Here is a 20,738-nt window from a genome sequence, read left to right on the forward strand (position 1 = left end):
TGCCATTTTGTTAACCTAACTTTCATGGGTCCCACAAACTCTTGGGTAGGCTCTAGCACTCTATTTATTGGCCATTTTGGGGAGTGGGTAAACTGTCACACTGGCTCCTAATAGAGAAGATTCCAAAGTACTCCATCAATGGCACAGAGTGCATTTAAAAACATTCCCAAAAGTCAGAGGGAGTAACTCAGGCTCATTAAAAAAACGTGATAGTTCCAAGAAAATGAGAAGTCATCTTATGCCCAGCATGGGGTTGAATAGGAGCTGCTTGGCATGGTTATGAGAGAATATCTTTTGAATTCAGCCTCCTTCTTGATCTTTTTCTCTGGGCAACAAAAGCCTTGCCAGGCAATAACTAGCTTTATTGATGCATGAGTTCTTCTGTCCTTCAGAACAGATGTTGCATCACAGGAGACCATCACTCACAGAGCAATTTTAAATACTTGAATCGCACCACAGAATCATAAATTATTAACATGACTCCATGTTGTGATTCTGAAATGCAAAGATGGAAATGAGAGAAAAATACTGAACCAGACAGAAATTTAAATGGTGAAATGCCAAAGTTACCTAAACACAAAAGGAGTTTCTTCCTGTTAAGAAAAAGAGAGTTTTTTTCTTTACTTACAAAATCATACTTTCAAAACTCAGCCCCATGAAAGAGTTTCTTTCGACTGTGTGGATGTTTATATTATCTTGAATGTCTCTAGAAGAAAGAACAGGTACATTAGGTATTTATGCCAGCTCCACTCAAGTAACCTTCCAGCATTTAATTTCCTTGGCATGATGTGGTCTTTAGCTGAGGCAATGTTTGAACAGTTACTGTTTGGAAAGATGATGAGTTCAAAGTTAGGGAAATAAATGACCTCTAATTTATCTTCAGTATATCCGTTCTTAAAAGTGAAATTGCAGACATGCAGTCTCTTGTCTCTGAACATTTCCTTAGCTAATTTCACTGTGTTAAAGTTCTAGGAGACTCCTTTATTATCCTTGACTGCTCAGTATGCCAAAGCTACCTTTCACCTCCAAACCAAACTTCTCCATTCCCTATAGTTGGGACTTCATCTTCCTCCCATCTCAATTCCCCTCTCACAGCCACTTGACCTCCTTTTCTACCTGGGTCACAGGAAAAATTGTAGCATTGATTTTTCTCTTCCTGAATGAAGGGGAAAGTCTCATTTTTTGGTTTGTGTCCCTCATCCTCCCATCAAGCTTGACTGTTGGGTCAGATTTAACAAATAAACTGTATACAGAAGTGGTAAACTGCTTAGAACAATTTGAGAAATGTTAAGATTTTCTTTTTCTCTCCCTTTTCCCCTTTGTCCTTAGCTCCTTATACCGCTTCCCTACCATTTCCAGATTCTTACAATTTCACTATTGAAAATCACTTGGCACTACACACTTTTTTCCCCTGTTCTTTAAAAATTCAGATGTCTTGGGGTGCCTGGGTGGCTCAGTCGGTTGAGCGTCTGACTTCGGCTCAGGTCGTGATCTCGCAGTCGGTCAGTTCGAGCCCCACGTCAGGCTATGTGCTGACAGCTCATAGAGCCTGGAGCCTGTTTCAGATTTTGTGTCTCCCTCTGTCTGACCCTCCCCCATTCACGCTCTGTCTCTGTCTCAAAAATAAAAAAAGGTTAAAAAAAATTAAAAAAAAATTCAGATGTCTTGGGAAAAGGCAAATAGCTTATCTTGCCGACAGTGTGAATTTGTTTGTCAAGTGGTTTCTTTATGCCTAGTATAGTAGATTTCTGGAGGGAAGAGGTGAGGGTGGGAGAAGACTGGGGTGGTGGGGTAGTTGTAGCGGGAAGGGGATGTAAATCACTAAATAGTGAAGAAAGGAGAGACTACTTGATTTGCTACAAACTGGTTGTGTTGATAACAGTCTTATTGAGGAGACTTCTGTTTCCACACTGAGCTTAGCTGGCTTTCAGGTAAAACCAAGGTTGCTTGCTCTTGGCCTTACTACCTCTGCTTACCCAGAGTGACATATTTGGAGGATGTAGGCTAAACAATACATATTACAGGCCCAGTGGCTGTTGGGCAAGCATCTATTGATTAGGTAAATACTCAAGGAAAAACTTACAGTAGAACCTTTTGGAGAGATTGAATCTTGTGAACAGCTGGCAAGTGCTTAATACCTGTGTTGGATATTAACCTACAGAGAGACAAAATAAGAGTGAGAAAAAAGTGAACATGGCTATCTTAACAATTGTTAAGGTATGAGCTTTCCAAATTCAAAATAACGATTTTGAGCTATCAGAAAAACCTACCAGAAAATCCCATAATATTCTTGACTCATGCTTACCTTTTCTATTTTAAGGCTGTGACCAAGGTCTAGCAAGGTATTGATTCCTTGGAGAAAATAAACTTATACTTAAAGCAGAAAGGGGCTGCTATGCCACATGCACAATGCTCTCTCTTTTTTTTTTTTAAGATAAGTTAACATGATCAAAAAGCAACTTGTAACTAGATAACAAAATGTTCCTAAATCACCCTTTGTTTCCCACCTTCACATATTCTTTGGAGAGCTGACCCCAGTCCAAATAATTCTGTTGAGATTAGAACATGAGGTTCTGTGCCCTTTGATGGAGTATGCATGTAACCTAAACTGTGTCAATCAGACTGTCTCCTGGGAAGTGTTTGGAAGTTGATGAGAGCTGAGTCCGCTGGTGCCATCACTCTTAAGAGATAAACCATAAATTTCTGTAGCTGAAATGTCCAGAACTATAAAGGATCCTTCCCAAGACCTGCTTGTGTTAGCCTGGGTTCTCCAGGAAGCAAGTCTTGAGAAGCCTGGGCTATAGGTAGTATATTTGATAATGAGCTCGAAGAGTTTGTGGCAGCAGTAATGAAACAGGGAAGAAAGATAATCAATACAAAGATAAGTTGTTGAGTTGGCCACCGCTACTTGTTACTGATCCTTTATGCCAAGGACTTGATTTAGGAGATTTTCAAAATGGATCTGAGAGCTGTTGCTCTGAACTGGGGAGAAGGGTAAGCATTTATTTATGGACTATTATTTCGTTTTGGTCAGATGTGTCTCCATGGTGTTAACTCCCCACCTCTGACTTGCATGCCCTAGTGTCTAGTGGGTTCCTGCCAGGACAGAAGACCTAGGACAGGAAATGAGAGGTATACAAGGCTAAGCTAGGTGCAGTCCATTTGCACCTTCATTAAGCTGGTTGAATGTGAGTGGAATGGCTGCCACAGCAGTGATAAACGTTTTGAAGTGACACATGAGAGTTGTTTGACACCTTCTTGTTCAGCATTTCCTTCTTTCTTGTGAGTTGCTCTGAATCCTTCTAATACCTCCTCACTACCATTTTTCTTTTCTATGTTTGGCTGACCAACCAGAGTTGGTCTTGGTCATTTGCAATGTAAAGAATCTTCACTGGTACAGTCATCGTGAAGGATCATGTGTCCTTTTGGGTTTATGATGCTAGAGTAGACTTTGGTATCTTGTTCTTTGCTTCTAAACTCGGAGAGTCAGTGAATTCTGCTATGGGCTCTCTAATGGTTCTCAGGTGTTTTGTTCCCTCTTCATTCTTATTGATTGATGGAGGCTCCATCTTGGTCAGTTCTGCTGATTACTTCAACAGCCCTTGATGGGTACTCCTTTGTTTTGATCAGTTTCTGTTCATATGATTTTGCCTCTTCCAAAATGTTATATGAGTGCAATTATATATTATGCAACTTTTTGAATCTGGCTTCTTTCATCCAGTATAACGCATTTGATATTCTTCCATCATGTTGTATTTATCAATAGTTCATTGTTTTTTATTGCTGAGTAGTATTCCATTGTAAGGGTGTATCACAGTTCATCCATTTATAAGTTGAAGGACATACAGATTGTTTCCAGTTTTTGTGATAATTAAAAAGCTGCTTTAAACATTGGTGGTGGTGGTGGTGTTTGTGTGTAGGCATGTACGCATTTCATGTGAAAGAGAGCGAGAGAAAGAACATTTTTCTTTATCTTGGATAAATACCTAGGAGTAGAATTGCTGAGTTGCATGGTAAGTGTATGTTTAACTTTATTAGAATCTGCTGAACTGTTTTCCAAAGTGACTACCATTATGCGTTGCCATCAGCAGTGTATGAGAGTTCTAGTTGTCCCACATCCTTTGGTTATGTTAAAAAAATTCTTAGAATATAAAAGTAATAAATGTTGAGTGTGGGAATTATGGAAAATATGGTAACATTTAGAGAAGAAAGTAAAAATCACCTCTAGTTTGACCACCCGGAGAGAATTTCTGCCAACACTGAGAGCTTGATGTTTCTACAAAAACAAATGGCTTTCATAGTTGCTTTCCACAATCTGAGATTCTACTCATTCTAACAGAAACATTGCCACAAGTAAGTATCTACTAGCTTGACACAGCCCTATTCCACATTTTAATTTAATCATATCCAGCCATCTACCATTTTTAGATCTCTTCTCATGTATCTATGACGTATGCCCTTAATGAGATATCAAAGTAAGGACCATATTTAATATCCTCTGACAGTCTATACAACTGTGTGCAGATTTGGAATGTAGTATGTGCTCATAAAATATTGAGTTAATTGGCTGATGTTTCTAAAACATTTCTTGAATCTGTCACTGGGAATATATAAAAATTCTTACTCACTTAACTTGTCTGCCATCATTGCTACCTGGAGTAATTAATCTGAAACAGAGCCAGGGAAGACTGCAGGCCAAGAATTGGTAGAACCTATGGGCCAACTCTGTCATGAACTAGACACAACCCATCTCATCTCTTGAGACTGGAAAGGATGTGGAGTGTGTGAATATCAAGGTAGACATTCTATCAGACACCTCTATACTCTGCTTCATTCTCTCGGTCCATCTTTTACTCTAGCTGTTACCATAGCAACTAACTACATACAGACTTAACTTGACAGATATTGGTTGCAGCTATACTGATTGTCTCATTTTCTGCTCTGGGCTTCTTTGCCACCTCTGAGTGGGACACCTAAAGGGATCTGCTCTACCATTCAGAGACGTGTGCAAATTGGGAAGTGCAAGGGAGTTGGTACCCCATAGGGCAACTTTTGACTAGTGTTGAACTCCTGTCTTCTATTATTTGGGTGAAGAATTCTGAATATATTCTAAATGACACTTAGGAGGGACTCTAACATGACTGAACCCCAATTTTCTGGTGGTGATGAGCTGATAATACATTCCTAAGTTGGCTTTCCTTCTTTATATGATTCCCTGATGGTTGCTATTTCCTTTTACTCCAAATCTGTCTCTCCTTGCACCCTAGCCCTGTTTCTCTTCCTTCTTCTACTGTAAAATTTCTAGAAAGAGTTGTCTGCCTCTGTTGTCTTTATTTTCTTGTATGCTGTTCCTTTTCCACCTGCTCCAAGATTTTTCATGATGCATCTCTCCACCAAAATTACTTTGTCATTCATCAAACGCACCAATCCATAACTAATAAATCTAATGAGCAATTTAAATTCTCATTTTTAAAAACCTTTTTCAGGAGAATTCAGTACTCTTTGTCAATATTCCTTTCCTGTTAGCTTTTGTCATTTTGCACTCATCTGTTGTTCTTCCTCTTAATTCATTTTATTTTATTTTTGACATCCCCTCCTCCAGCTTTATTCTGAGCCTTTTCCTTTTTTCTCTATCATCTTGCTGGGATTATCTCATTTACCATGGCTTTAAGTACTATCAATATGGTGACAACTCAGATTCATACTTGACTTCTGACTGCTATAGTCTGTCTCTAATTAAAGTTTACTTTATATATTCTTTAGAATGTCTCATTGGCATAGAAAACTAATTTTTTTCCCTCATCACCTCTGCCAAACTGTTCTCAATACTTCCTCATAAATAGCACTACCATCTATCATTTGTTGGTTACACATGTGACCATTAAACTTGGCTTCTTCTCTGCCCAACATCAATACATCTCAAAGTCCTCTTAGATTTCATTTCCAAGAGATTTCTTGATTCCATGCAATTACTTCCAACACTACTGATACCATTCTAGAACAAGCCACCATTTTCTTTCCTCTAGGTCTCTGCCATAGACTTCCCATATAGGTAATCTTGTCTTTTTCGAACCCATTCTCCATACAGCATCCAGAGAATTCTTTTAAAAAATGTAAATTAGATGGCTATCATCCTCTGCTTTTCTTTTGTTCTTTTCCATTATAGACTTGATACTTCTTACTGCCTACTCTTGGACCTTATCTCGTGCCATCCTTCCAATACACTTCAACACCAGTAGCTTTCACCCAGTTCCTCGGATACACTAAATTATTCCCTGTTCCCAGGCATTTGCCCATGCTCTATATGGAAGGCTGACCACCTGCTCCTTTCTTGGCCCACCTCAACTTATCCCTCAGGGCTCAGTTACAAATGTCATTTTCTTGGTGAAGAGCTCTCTGATTGCTGATTTAAATTAAAGCCCCTGATTTATTCCTGGTATAATCATGTCTTGTTTAGAACTTTTTCACACCCTTCAAAATTCTAAACTATATATTTTATTTATTCAATATCCATCTCTTCAACCAGATTGTGAATGACCTGAGCACAGAAATCATGTTTTTCCTGAAAAACAAAAACAGTGTTGGCACATATAATTTGCTTGATGTTTATCAGGCCAGGCAATGTGCTATGTGCTGTCAAAAGATGAGCACTAAAAGGAATCATTCACTACCTGTGTTCATTACACCTAATGGATTTGACATTATATGGATAGCAACCTGGCTCTGTCTCTTAATGAATTAGTATTACTTGTATAAAATTAAAGGAGGGAAGAATTTATGCTTGTAAAAGAGAACGGTACATTATTTGCTATCAATAGCATGAGCTTCTGAAGCCACAATACTTAAGGGATATCTGTAAATGTCTATAGATGCACGTGGAAATCTTTGGCTTTTATAGAAAACACACAGCAAAATGGCTAAAATTATTCCAGTAGTGCTAAGTTTAAGACACTTAAGAAGATCTAGTGACCATCTAGTGAGATGGATTATTGGTGATAACTCTATAGCTAAGACTCTCCATAACCCCAAGGTAACTCAGGAAATGGAGTTCGGATGAACACTTAGTTTTCAATTCATTTTTCTCCTTTGATCAATAAATTCATGTCTGATGGAGGCTGGAAATGGGTAATCACCTACAAGCTCTGTCTCAATGGGTTTGCTTTGGTCAGATGACTGTTTGCTGCAAAATTATTTTGATTCACTCAACTGTGGTTTATCTTCAAAAACAGGTAAAGGCCTGAGGGTAAAATGTCAGCAAATTTAAGTCCTGCAAAAAGATCTTCTAAAGAAAAGCTTACAGTTCTCCTTTCTCAACAGCCAGTTTCACATTCTGAGCTGATGTTAACACCTTTCATGCCTGACTGTCCCTCATCTTGAGGTAATGAAAATGAGCACTGCTTCCATTGGGGTGAACTTAATGAGGTCCTTCTATTGCTGGAAACCATTCCCACTATGTGCTGCCATGTAAGAATATACTTGCCTTTTAGTACACATACTGCCAAAGCAAGTGTTATACTTGCCTTTTATGAACAGGTGACCCCACAGCTCTGAGGCTCATTGGTGAAAACATCAATTATGCTTTTATTAATCTCCAGGAGTGCTGGTGAGTTTTTAACTCTTAAATTGTGTGTGTTCTTAGTTTTATTGCATTGGAAAATATGCCTTCCTTCCATACAACCTCCATTCCATTCCATCCAAGAGTGGACACCAAAGACCATCTCTTGGTTCCAGAAAGTTTGCAGCTGAATTAAGCAGTTCAGGCTAGTACAGATGAAATACTCAGACAGGTCTAGTTCTAAACTGTGTATTATTTATTGAGTGTATTAAGAGTTCAGAGAAGGGGAGAGCAATTTGGGTTGGAACAGTCATGGAGGACTTCTTATAGGAAAGAAAAAAACCCAGATTTCTGAGTATAGAGCTTATTGGCCTGAATGAGAGAAGTGGACACATGTGGATAGACCACAGGAAGGGTGTGACAGAACAGAGGAAGATGGAACTGAAAGGGAAGGAGGAGGAAGCATCTCAAGAACCTTTACAACTAGGTAGGGAAGTGTAGACTTGATGGGTAAGTGATTGGAAGTCACTTTTGGATGCTGAAAGAGGATATAAGACTTAAGGACTCTCTAAGCAGAGGTGGCCCATGTTTCCACAATCGCATAACACTGGACTTAATAGTGGTGGCCAGGACAAAGCAGTTGCTGGTTGAGACCCAACTGCATAACCCAACGAATGGAGAAAAGTCAGGAAGGAAAGATCTGCTTCATCACACATGCTAACAAAGAATGTAATTCTTTATCTCTATTCCACCCCAAATCCACCATGGAAGGGAATGGTCAATTCTGAGACTGTGTGAATCAGCTCTTGTAATTGTGAACTGAGGCCAAAACAGAGTTCATGCCAGAGACTGGATGGCTCATTGAAATACTTCAGGCAAATTTGATTTTGATTTAGGAATGGTATGTTGCTGATTGTATGTCCAGGTTAGGGGTCTATAATTTTTGCCAAAGCACATTTCCTAGAAGCTAATGCTGAACTCCTTTTCCTACCTCCTAATTGGTTTCCAATGATAAGGAATTTGTTCACACCTAATTTGAGTCTTTTTTTTTTTTTTTTTTTTTTTTGCTTTTTACATTTTTAATTCTTTAGTCTCCTAGATAAAATGAACTTTTTCCTTCTGACCACTCTGGGAGAAGATACTTATCCAATGATGGATAAGAAGGAGAACAGACCGCACTTAATTAATACATGAAAAGACTTGTTACCTTGGGCTCACTATACTGAGATTTCTATTAACTGCAGATCCTTAGCGATTGGGAATTTGCATCTTTACATACACCACTATAAAAGAAGCTAACATGTACTTTCTGAATCACTAAATAAAGATTGGTTAGGTGTAGAATCCCACAATCTTGGAGTTAGATGGCAGTGTGTAAGAAGCTCTGGTATAATGAAAACAGCCTTGTACGTAAGATTAAAGACCCTGGATTTGAGTGTCTATCCTCTTACTAGTTGGATGATACTGAGTACTTAACTTGCCTTTTCAGAGCCTCAGTTTCTTTCTGTACAATGACTTTGTGTAAGGAACTACATGAGACAGTGGAGAGCCTGGTTTCCTGCCTCCCCAGCCTCATAACTTCAAAACTGGGACCATTTAACTCCTATTTAGCTTAAACTCACCTCAGCCCCCATAGAAAACAGACTCCTTAGCAATCAGGAATGGGTAAGAGCATAGTGGTTGGGGGAGAGTTTAATGAACCCAAGGGAAGCATTTTAAAGAGCTCAGCCCTGTTAATGTGGCTGCATATTCTGTTTTGATCTAATATCCTGGCTTACTAATCAGGCTCTGGTCCTATTCTTAGGGCACAGAGCAAAGCTTTGAAACTAGTCAACTCTGAGGCTAGAGGATCTGGGTTCAAGTTCTGCCTGTAACACTTCTTAAGATGTGTGGCCTTAAGAGAGTTAGATGAAGTGTCTAGGTCTCAGATCCTTCATCTTGTACCCAAGAAAATAAAATGTACCTTACAGGAAACCTTAACACCATCCATGTTCAGGCACTCTTATTGGTCCTACTGCAACCTTGTATTCCAGTTGCCCTGAGACCCTACATGATTTCCAGGTTCTCCTAGGACCTGGACCATGTTTTGCTTTTTTCCAGTTCTCTTGGGTACTAAGATGCCATTTCCACATCCAGGTCAATGTTGTCCCAATGGGGCTGCCATGGTGCCAGAGTGGGCTGGTCTATTAGCTGCTGCCCAAGGCTCCTTACTCTGTTGCAATACTTGGAAGCCATAGCTATATTTCCCAGATTCTTGCCACTTCCTCTCTCTGATTTCCTTTAGCAATTGCTGATAAACCTGCCTGAATCAACATTTTTGCCTAATTCTGTGTAGTTTCTGGGTCCTGATTATCACCTAGAGGTTTGTTGGTCATCTCGTGGAAAATTACTGTGAAGAGTGACAAAATTGAAGACTTAGACATTTATAACAAAAATATAAGTGATCCAAATTGGTTGATACTTTCTGTGATAACAAATAATCTCGGAAATAGTGCTACAGAGCAGATATTTTTAAAAGTTTTTTTTAAATTTTTTTTATTTATTTTTGGGACAGAGAGAGACAGAGCATGAACGGGGGAGGGGCAGAGAGAGAGGGAGACACAGAATCAGAAGCAGGCTCCAGGCTCTGAGCCATCAGCCCAGAGCCTGACGCGGGGCTCAAACTCACGGACCGCGAGATCGTGACCTGGCTGAAGTCGGACGCTTAACCGACTGCGCCACCCAGGCGCCCCATCAGATATTTTTAAATTAGGCACATTTGGTTTGTCTTCTTAAGGGAAGGGTGATGCAATGCATTTGTAAGAAATCTGCTATGTAGAGACCATTTGGAAAAAATGGAAATAGTTAATTTATTGCTGAAAGTGATGCATGTCATCATTAGTGAAAACTCTAGTATTACACATTTTAAAAAGTAAGGAAATACAACTTTCTAACTGGTTAGAGTTTTTTCATTGTGTTTTGAACACATTCACTGGAAATACAAAAATGCAGTATCTTCCAAGTAGTTTGTAAGAACATTGGATTGAAATTAGGGAAGAAAACTTACTAGCTCAATTTCATCAACATATTTACATAAAAGTAAAGGATAGAACCACTGAGTATGATGACCCAGGGAGTGTAGTTATAGGCTTGTCTTCTGTTGGATTTACTTATTGTGATGATATTTTGTCTTCAGCTTTGACAGCCATTGAAATATGGTATGATATGACCTGTGGGTTGCTTTTCCAGTGTTAAACTAAGGATTAAAAAATAATGAAGCACATCCTATGACATTGTTTTCTCTAAAATATTTTTATTATAATTAATGAGAGAAAAATAGGCTTTTTGTGCCACATAAAATGTTATCTAGTGAGACAAGATGTAAATGTAAAAGCATATTATTTATTCAGCATTGTTTCATGCTTTAAAATATTTTTGTGTATATTTTGTAATGTATAAAGTAATACTGTAATTGTATGTATATCCATTTTATAAAGTTATTTGGGAAGTATACTCATACATTTTTGTTTGTTTGCTGATGGGAGGAGGAATCCAGACCATACTGTCCAATACATAGGACATTTTGCTTGGAAGGAGAAGCCTGTAATTCTGAAGGGCTGCCAGGTGGAAATGGTAATAGATTTGTGCTGTGTTGCTCTAGAAAGTAGGTATAGGATTAATAATAATAATGGTTAACATTTATTGAACATTTCCTATGCACCAGGCACCACACCAAGCACTTAACATTGATTATTTTATTTATTCCTGTTCTGTACCTTAGGAGACAAGTATCATTACCATCCTCATATCAGAGTGGTGGAGGAGGCTCAGCTGATAGAGGTCCAGTAACTTTCACAAAGCCACACATAAGGAGAACAGAGCTAGAGGTTGAATCCACATCTTTCTGACTCTATATAGTTTGTGCTATTACCATTACCTGGCTTAGCATAATGATTGATTCTCATTCATTATGAAAGATGCCCACAGAGGAATGAATGGATTATATAGCTAAGCACTTGGTTCTTTACCTCTGGAAATACGTTCAACTAAATGACTGGAAGGGTTTCTTCATGAGGAGTGTGATATTTTAACTTGTAATAAATATTTCATCTATGTTCCCCTTCCTGGTCCAGAACTTTTGGGTTGGTGAACATGTGGAGATGTGGGGAGAGTGGTGGGCATGGGAGCTCTGAACCTTTTCCCCACATCTTTCCCTATTCATCTCTTCTATATGGCTGTTTCTGAGTTATATCCCTTTATAATAAGCTGGTAATCTAGTAAGAAAAATGTTTCGCTGAGGTTCTATAAGCCACCCTAGCAAGTTAGCTGAACCCAAGGAGGGATCATTGAAACTGCCAATCTATAGCTGGTGGGTCAGAAGCACAAGTGTCAATCTGGACTTACAATTGACATCTGAAATGGGGACAATCCTGTAGGATTGAGCCCTTAATCTGTGGGACCTGATGCTATCTCCAGGTGGATGGTGTCAGAATTGAATTGTAGGATACCTGGCTGGTGTCTGAGAATTTCTTGGATATGTTGTAGTGTGGGGGGGGGGGGGACCTACACATTAGAATTAGGTGTAGAATTGGAGGAGGGAGTTGAACTCTGTGACCTCTAAGATGCCTTTCAACTTAGAAACCTTGAGCATTTCTTTAGACAAACTATTTCCAGAAAATATAAGTGATTCCTGTACAAAGGATAGGGTCTAATGGTCAAAGAAGTTTGGGAAATGCTGGATTAATAAGGGGTAAGCAGTGTTTTTCCTGAAGGATTCTCAGAGAGCCTTTACCATATTATTCATTATAAATGTCCAAGAGAAGGAAATAATGTGCTGGCTTTCCCCAAACACGTTCATCTTGGATGACTCCTTCATTGTAGAGTTATCTCCTGAGTTTGGTGTTTTCTTGTTGAATCTTGGAAGCCCTGATAGAAGCTAAAATATTTATTCTAATTCTTGGGAAATGCTGTTACTCTTTAGGACATGGTTGGCAAGCTGTCTGTTAGGCAGAGTATTCTATTAGCACCCTCCATTCCTCTCCCACGATATCAGAAAGTTGATAGTATAGAAAATCAGAACCACCTTGGTGAGAGGGTGCACTGTGTCAAGTGAACTTTGGCTCAATTTCTACTCTCATCTTCAGGCCTTTTAGGGTCGTCGTCTTTAGATTATCACTTTGAGAGGTAAGGTAAGATACCCTGAATAATGCCACTGCAAACCTATAGAATATGTTAGGTACATGATAAGATTCTTGCTTTCAGCCCAACAATTAACCTCTACATATATCACGTCTGGGTAGAAAAAAAAAAAACATGTTCTCTAATGGCAAACTGAATCAAGGGAACTAAACTGAAAGTAAATATTAGGAAAAATGGCCTGAATGTAAAAAATTAACATATGTGATGAGCTAATGTGCAGCCCTCACTGTTGATGTTATTTGTGCTTTGAATTTGGAGCATGCTGTAGGATACCTTTGTAACCTTAGCTAGGGCACATCTCAGTGTAGGATATTTAAATGCATTTTGCCTGAGACACCGAGGGATGAGCGATGCTATGTTCTAGTTACATAATTCTTAACCTCTCCTGCAAATTAGGCAGGAAAACAGTTTAGAGATTCTGGGAGAGAGATTTCTGTGGACAATTGTGAATATGCCCTTCCCATCCCCCCACCATGAGGAAGTGTGGGCACTGCCTGCTGCTTCACTTAGGTTGAGAAACGGACCTGAAGAAGACCATGCGGCAGATTTCATAGCACTCTCCTCCTGCTTGGGGGATATAGTGACCAGTGTTTGACTTGGACCAAACTAGAGGCTAGCTAAAGTGGCAATAGACCAGACGATTGCTATTTGGGAAGTAACTGAAGTCCTAAGGGCTGGTTACACAGGTCACAATTCTGACCCAGTCTTCTATTTTACAAAGGAAGGACTGGAAAAGAACCTTGACTTACATTTGTGTAACACATATGATTGACGAAGCTTTTTGTATGATCTTGTTTGACCTTACAGTAAGTTTCTGAGATGAACATGAATATGATTCTTGTCTTACAGATAAGGGAGGCAGTGCTCACAGATAGTAAAAAAAAAAAAAAATCAATTTTCTAGACTCAGAGTAGAAAGAATCATAGTTAAAACTTAGCAATTACCTTAACAAGTGTTAGGCAGCACTGTAAAGGCCTTACTGTATTGAAGTCCTTTAGTCCTGCCCACACTCCAGGAGAAAGATACTATTAAAAGCTCCATTTTATAGATAACTGACACCTGGAAGCCTCAGTTTCCTTGACTTGTCTGCTAGAAAGTGCAAAAAAACCGGCATCTGAACTCAGGAACTCTGGCCCCTGGGCCTTTCCTGTGATGTTCTTTCCATTATAGCACATTGGCTACATAAGGATTTTTAAACCATAAAGATCTCTCTAGGTTAGTTTCACTGCCAACAGAGCATTGCCAAGTGGCAACCTTTTGGGACCTTCTTGGATGCCAATGTAAGAATAACTTTAATCATACTACCAATTTGTGATAAGCAGTTACTTTTAAAATACATAGGGGAGTCACAAAAGAGTTAATATTTTAAACAGTTTGCACACCCTTCCTCACAACTCAATTCTAGCATTAATTATTTAGAAAGCTATTTCTTAGGTACACTTTGACTTAGCCTGAGTAGATGATCACAAGCTCCAAATGGCAAACATTAATAAGGTGTTAGTGTTGTGCTCAGAACACAAGTACATCATTTTGGCTTCATCCATGCTCTACACCTTACCTGCTGTGGTGTGCCAGAAAGTGGGATAAATTGGTTTGGAGTCAGACATTCCTCGTTTCCATTCTATCGAGTACACAATCTCTGAGTTTCAAAATCCTCATTTGTAAATTGGGGAAAATATATGCCTTCTGTTTTTTGAAGATTGGAAGATGAGATGAGTTGTGTGACCAAAATACCTAGTCTGGGGTCTGCCGTGTAGTAGATGCTCAATCAGTTATCAGTTTCCCTGTTCCTTGTGGCCCGGGATCATTTCTTAATCCCATTTTGTGAGTTTTGGCAATTCAGTCATCCTCTATGAACCTTAAATTTGCCACCTGTGAAATGGAACCATCAGAAAATATCTCACAGGCTTTTCTAAGACTTCTTCAACCAATACCAGTGCAAGTGCTTCCTAAATTATGATTCCTGTTATCTACCCCCAAATCATTCAGCATGGCCTTGTATAGTTAGCAGATCTTATATTTGTTGTTGTATTAAACTTCAAAAGCAATCCCAAACTCTGTTTCATCTTCTGTTCTTTTCCTTTTTTACAACAACCTTCAGAAGGAGAGACAAACATTATTTTTCTCATTATCATATTTGAGGCCCAGAGGGCTACTTGCTTACAACTTCTCACAGGAGGACCAGGGCTGGAACCTGGGTCTGTGGCTCTCATTGGTGTCTTGCCAAGTGAATCTGCGTCCATGTGGCTCCTGTGGTTTGTTCCTTGCCTAGAGAGACCTTGCTGTGTGACTTTTGTTAGGGGGGCACCTGATTTATTCTCCCACAGTCCCCTAAACATCCTGCTCTCTTCCTAGCACTGCTATCTTTGAAACCCAAACTGGTGACGGAGGAGTTTGTCGTCTCTTGACCTCAGCACTTTTTGCAGGGTGTTTACTATGGGTGAGCTCATGATTCAGCCACAGAAGAAAATTTGTGTAATGTCTACTGGAGATGAAAATATTCTTCCTTGGAACATTTGTCGCTTGAGTGTTCATACTCTGTAATGCCCCAAGACAATCCTCTAAAAACAGCAGCTGCTTCCCTTCCACTACACAAACAGAAAGGTTCAAACTCAGGCCTGCTTTGTTATTATGGGCCAACTGTGTGCAAACACTATGTCCTGCGGGGGGCCCAGAGATGAATTAAACAGCCCTTGCTCTGGATTTTCTGACAATAGAATCGGGTGATATTCTCTCCCCTCCCTTCATTGTTCCCCAGCCTGAGCCGCCTGATCTGGCTGGCTGTTGCATCCCCTGGGCTGCATTCCTTCTGCACACATACCTGGGGAAGACCACTTCCCAGATGGACATGTCCAGAGTTTGGGAGCAGTGGATCTATTCTGCTAGAACATGCACTTGTTCTTAGCTGACAGCCTAAGAACACATATTCTTAAAGAGAAAGGTGAGCTAAATGAGGGCAGCAAGGAAAAAATGGGTCCCTCAACAAGTGTGAGAGGGAGGCGAGAACCAGGTGCGTGGGAGCTGCACAGCCAGCATCCTCCAAAAGGAAAAAATCCATAGCTAAGGGCTCTTTTTTGTGCCCTGAGCTGGGGATACAGCTATGAAGATGACCTGGTCCCAACTTGGAGTAGCATAGAATCTTGTAGTAACTAGAGTTCGCTCAAGTGTCACCCTCCTCCCAGTCATTATCCTGCCTGCCCCTGCAGCACACTGCCCACCTAAAAGGATTGGTCATCACTGTCTTGGGGAAGTGGAGGTGATGCTAGCACTGAGGAAGAAATCAGGACTGAGCTTCACGCAACTCATCTGAGAATTGTTTCTCTCTGAACCCTTGCTAGACTTGTCCTTACAGCTGACTTTTGGTGATGATAGATGGGCCTTATTTCAAAATTAATGAGGTGAGGACACACCTACCTCATGAGAAGGTGTATCCTATGAAAATATAATTCAGAGACTCTTTAAGTGGGTGGAATATGGTTACCTAGGTGCTATTGGAGTTGATTCTGTGGGACTGATCTCTCCCTCCCTGAACCTTCCATACCTGGGAGTCTACCATTATCAGTTCTTGGGTTTCACATTGCCTTTTCTAGGCTCCTGTTTTAAAAATGGAAATACCCCTAGGAAGAACATCAAGACCTGAACATTGAGGTACACTGATGGATCAAATAATTGTCTTGCTGATGGATGAGACTTGGGCTTCTTGTAGGAAAAAAACATAGTAAACAAATTAGAGGAATGAGGAGAGGAGGTGAGCATATGAAAACATCACCATCCTGATGATCAGGCCCTTGGTAGAAGGAAGTTCTTGCCCTCCTTGAGTGGACATGCTCAGGCTGAAATGTCATCCTGAACCTCAGTGTTTCAGAACGCCAAGTCTGATCATATTTTCCTAGTATTGACAACAGCAGGCAAAGTTGGCTCTGCTAGACAGATAACTGATAAAATAAGCAATTGTATAATTTCCATTGTGCCCAAACATTTTTGTAGTCATGACAACATCCTTAGATTCTTACAGCCCTGACAGCCAGGGAGATGGCTAATAATTCCTTTCCAATAATCACCAGCCTCTGTGTAAGAGGACTATTGGGCCCCGTTGCAGGATGGTTCTGTGTGAGAGGTGCTGAGGGAGAGGCACTAGAGGGAAGGGAGGCTTTGGGGATTATTCAAGGTAAGGGGCAAAAAAAAAAATCACTGCAGTCACTTGGGTGACTGACCTAGAGGTAAATCATGTGCCAACGATCCTTTTTTGGAAACGTGTCTCCAATTGAACCCATTCCTCCAGGTGCCACCATTATTATACCCCCAGGATTATAGCAGTTGCTCCTTAGTAGGTCTCCATTGTGTGTATCATCTGTACCCTGCTACTGGTCAATCTACAGTTCAAATCATTGTCATCTTGTCATGTTGCTGCTCAAAATTTCATATAGCTTATTCACTACTTACTGTATTAGGCCTGAGCTCCCCTGCCTTAATTACTTTTTTCTAATCTTGCCAAACCCAATCTATCCTATCCTATCTTTCCAAATTTTATTTATCCCTTAAGTTATAGCTAAGATCTTCCTACCTCCATCAAGCTTCCTCTGACTACTCTGGCCCAAAGCATTGGGCTTTATGACTAGTACCACACAGCCCTACAGGTGTTGCCAGGGATTAATGCATGCTAGGCCTTTTCTCCAGAAAAGACTGAATTCTGTGAGAGCTGTCCATAGATGTCTCCTGTATCACTCAAAAAAGGCTATCTTTTCCATCTTTTCTCAACTGCCCTTTCTAAAACATTACTGTCTACTTGGTCTGCTTTTTTTTTTTATCTTTCTTTATACCACTAACACCATGTAACATTATCCAACATTGTCTCTTAAGCTAGAATATAAATTCCATAAAGGCATAGGCTTTAACTGTCTTGGCATCTTTTGTATACCCAACAAATACTACAAAGCTGAGAATATAATATGACCTCAATAAATGATTGTTGAATGATTGAATGAGTTTTTATTTATTAGCCAATTCACATCCAAAATTATGGAGAAGAAAAGGGGAGGTACCAATCCTTTCCACTATGTACATGCTGCCATAACTTCTAAAAATGAACCCTCATATGGTCTTTTTCCTATTAGAATAGACAGCCAAATGTTGCTGAACAGCAAGAGTAATCCAATTCATAGGGACATTGTGCATTCCTGTCAGAAGAGCCCTGTAATCAGGGACTACAGGCAAGGCCAGCTTACTGCTGCAAAATGCATGGGCTGTTACTAGGCGGCCAACTTCTTGGATTGCTGTGAGATTCAAATGCAATAAAGAATGGCAAAAAGGGTTAAATTGTAAATAAAGATAAAAATGGGAATCATTATTCAACCAGCTGGTGGTGTGAAGAACTGGAATTAATTTGGATAAAGACAGCAAGGAATACTCTGGACCACAAGTATTGAAAATAAACATCACAAGGAGGTGTCAGGAGCTCTCTATTAGAACTCTGAAGGATAATATGGTTTTGATTGTTTAGAAGGGCCTTTCTGGATATGTCAGGGCCTCAGTAAGAAGGATGCCTTTCTCCTTTGAGAAACACAAATGATATATTTCCACATTGGAATACTGGTCAGTGGATCTTTCCAAAAGAAAAGTTAAAAAGACTTTCAAAAATTTTAGGAAACTTGGCGGGGAAAAAAATCCACAATCACCACTATTGTCATCATCATCGTCATCAAATTAATCCTTTGAAAAATCTCAAAAGGTAGGTATTGCTTTCTTTTCTTTAAGCATAGGGGAGAACTGTGGTGCGAAGAGAATGATGTCTCTTACACGGACTTCCCTTAGCTAGTAAATGATAGGGTCAAGAATTTAACAAAAAATGCCAACATTTACTGAGGATTTTCTTAATGTCAGTCATTGTTGTTTGCAATGCAATGCAAAGGTGCAGGTAGTGCTATTCCTGGTTTATAGTAAGTAAGACTGGGACCTAGAGAAGTTAAGCCATTACCTAAGGTCACATAACTAAGGAGAGCAGGAACCAAGACCTGAGTCTAGACAGGTGGCACTGGTATCTATGTGCTTCTGCATTACTGTGTGATGCTTCCTGTGTCCCTGGCCACTGTCCTTTGAGATGCCCAACATATGGTTCAACTTTTATAATCAGAGAAGCTACTTTCATTACCCTTACTAAATGAAATGAAGGAGGAATACAGAATAGAGAGAAGGAGACTTGGGGGAGGGATTGCTAGGGTGAGTCCCAGTGAAGGCTCTCCTGGAATTACCTGGCTGGAGAAAGCAGATGGTGTGGGTGTTGTTAATAGGCATCCTAAGGAGGGTCTAACAAGCCTGCTTGTGACTAGAAGATGGTTGTCAATTGGGGAGGGGTCCCACTCAGCTGTGCGAAGGGTTTGCTCAGATGAAATTAGGGTTTATTGAGTAGTAAAGAGCAACATCCAGCTGCCTGAGAATTTCATTGACAGGATGCAAAGGCAGGAGAATATTGTGTAAACCTTATTTACAGATCAATAGATAATCTTTCATACACAAAAGGTCAGCTCCAGGAAGGCAGAGCAGTAAAAAAAGAAATATTGCCTGCAAATACAATATTGACTTAAAAAATGCACCCAGATGAATCCTTTGATGTATATTCTTCTAGTCAAAGTACATTTCTTTATTCATGAGGTTTTTTTTTCCTAACCACTTCAGGTTTCTCAGTGAAGTATGAAGACAGTGATGAAGAACACTGATTTCTAGTTGTCTTGAATTCTGTGCCATCAAATGATCAGCATGAAATGGAATCAATGCTGAAAATTTCAAAACAACATTCCTGTGTGTGTGTGTGTGTGTGTGTGTGTGTGTGTGTGTGTTTGTGAATTAGGATGCTCAAGTCAAATAGAAACTCACCCCTAAGCCCTTGTAATTTCCTGCTTTGGTGGCTGTGATGATGATAAACATTTATCCTGGCTTCAGGAAATAAACAACTATTCAATCCTACTGGTTCCCTCTGGATTCCTTCATTCATTTTGTATTTCTTCTTTGCCTTTAAGCAAGTAGTTCATCATCCCAAAGAATATCTGAAATCGTTGCCATCCACCTATACCTGACTGCTGGATTGTGAGGCCATTTATGACTGCTGCTCAGACACAAGTAAGCATGGGAGAAGGAAGCCTAACTGGGCTTTGTTTCCCTGATAGAATCTTTCAGATTAGGGGTCCAACTAACTTAGATAGCTTATCAGTATGGGAAATTTTTCAAAGGGCCACGGTCTGAGCCCTGAATAGAAATATTGCTGGTAGAAAGTGCCTTTGGGGTCGTTGCTCCAATCTCTGGGTCATTGTGTGCCACATCTGAAGGAAGGATGCACAGCTGGGAAAAGTCCACCCTCGTCAATAAGTCAAAAGGCTTAAGATGGACAACTCTTCCTCTTAACTTCCTGATGGAGAAAGGCATGGCAGTGGCTGTGAAAGAATTTTCTATGCTGTAGAATTATATAAATACATTTTCCAGAGTAACCAAGGAGGATCCTTTGACAATGACACAATTACTTCCAACTGCTTACAAGTTCTTTTCTTGCTGCACTGAGAAATCAGGTTTCAAATGCTCTGAGAACAATAACCTCCTCTTATGAAAGGATGTGGCTGGAATCGGCCACCTACAGCTTTGTCTAGACTTGATGGGGAACCAGAGGGACAGGGGACTACTCAACCCCTCAAAGGGAGAAAAGGATCCAGAGGGGAGGCTGGATTTCATGACTGATGGTATAGATTTTAGCCTCTTTCAGAGTCAAAGTCATAGCTTGGCCCCTCTATTTGGCCAAAGTTTCCATTCCTCCCACCTGGGGCTATGTCTTCCATGCTCACATCCTCCCAAGTTCCTCCCCAGCTCTTACCCCCTAGAAGGAGGACTGAGGGTCCTTATTCATAAGAGTGAATGGTGGTGACTACCAGGTGTGGGCCAGTATTGGGTCTAATTCTGGATATCTTGATTTCAAACTTTGCAATGATTCCTCATCCCTTATTTACTTGCTCCCAGCCCACCA

General features: G+C 40.1%; 1 protein-coding gene across 1 annotated transcript in view; it reads right to left on the reverse strand.

The window, feature by feature from the left end:
* Nucleotides 1-20,738, reverse strand: part of LOC115511231 (follicle-stimulating hormone receptor) — a 165,918-nt gene that overhangs the window by 17,930 nt on the left and 127,250 nt on the right. Inside the window, exons 5-6 of the mRNA XM_030311787.1 lie at nt 2,084-2,155; nt 629-706 (exon numbers count right to left, since the gene is read on the reverse strand). Coding sequence (XP_030167647.1) covers nt 629-706; nt 2,084-2,155 — 150 coding nt within the window. The remainder of the gene's footprint in view (nt 1-628; nt 707-2,083; nt 2,156-20,738) is intronic.

Source organism: Lynx canadensis, chromosome A3 (genome assembly GCF_007474595.2).
Source record: "Lynx canadensis isolate LIC74 chromosome A3, mLynCan4.pri.v2, whole genome shotgun sequence".
In the NCBI taxonomy this organism is placed as follows: domain Eukaryota; kingdom Metazoa; phylum Chordata; class Mammalia; order Carnivora; family Felidae; genus Lynx; species Lynx canadensis.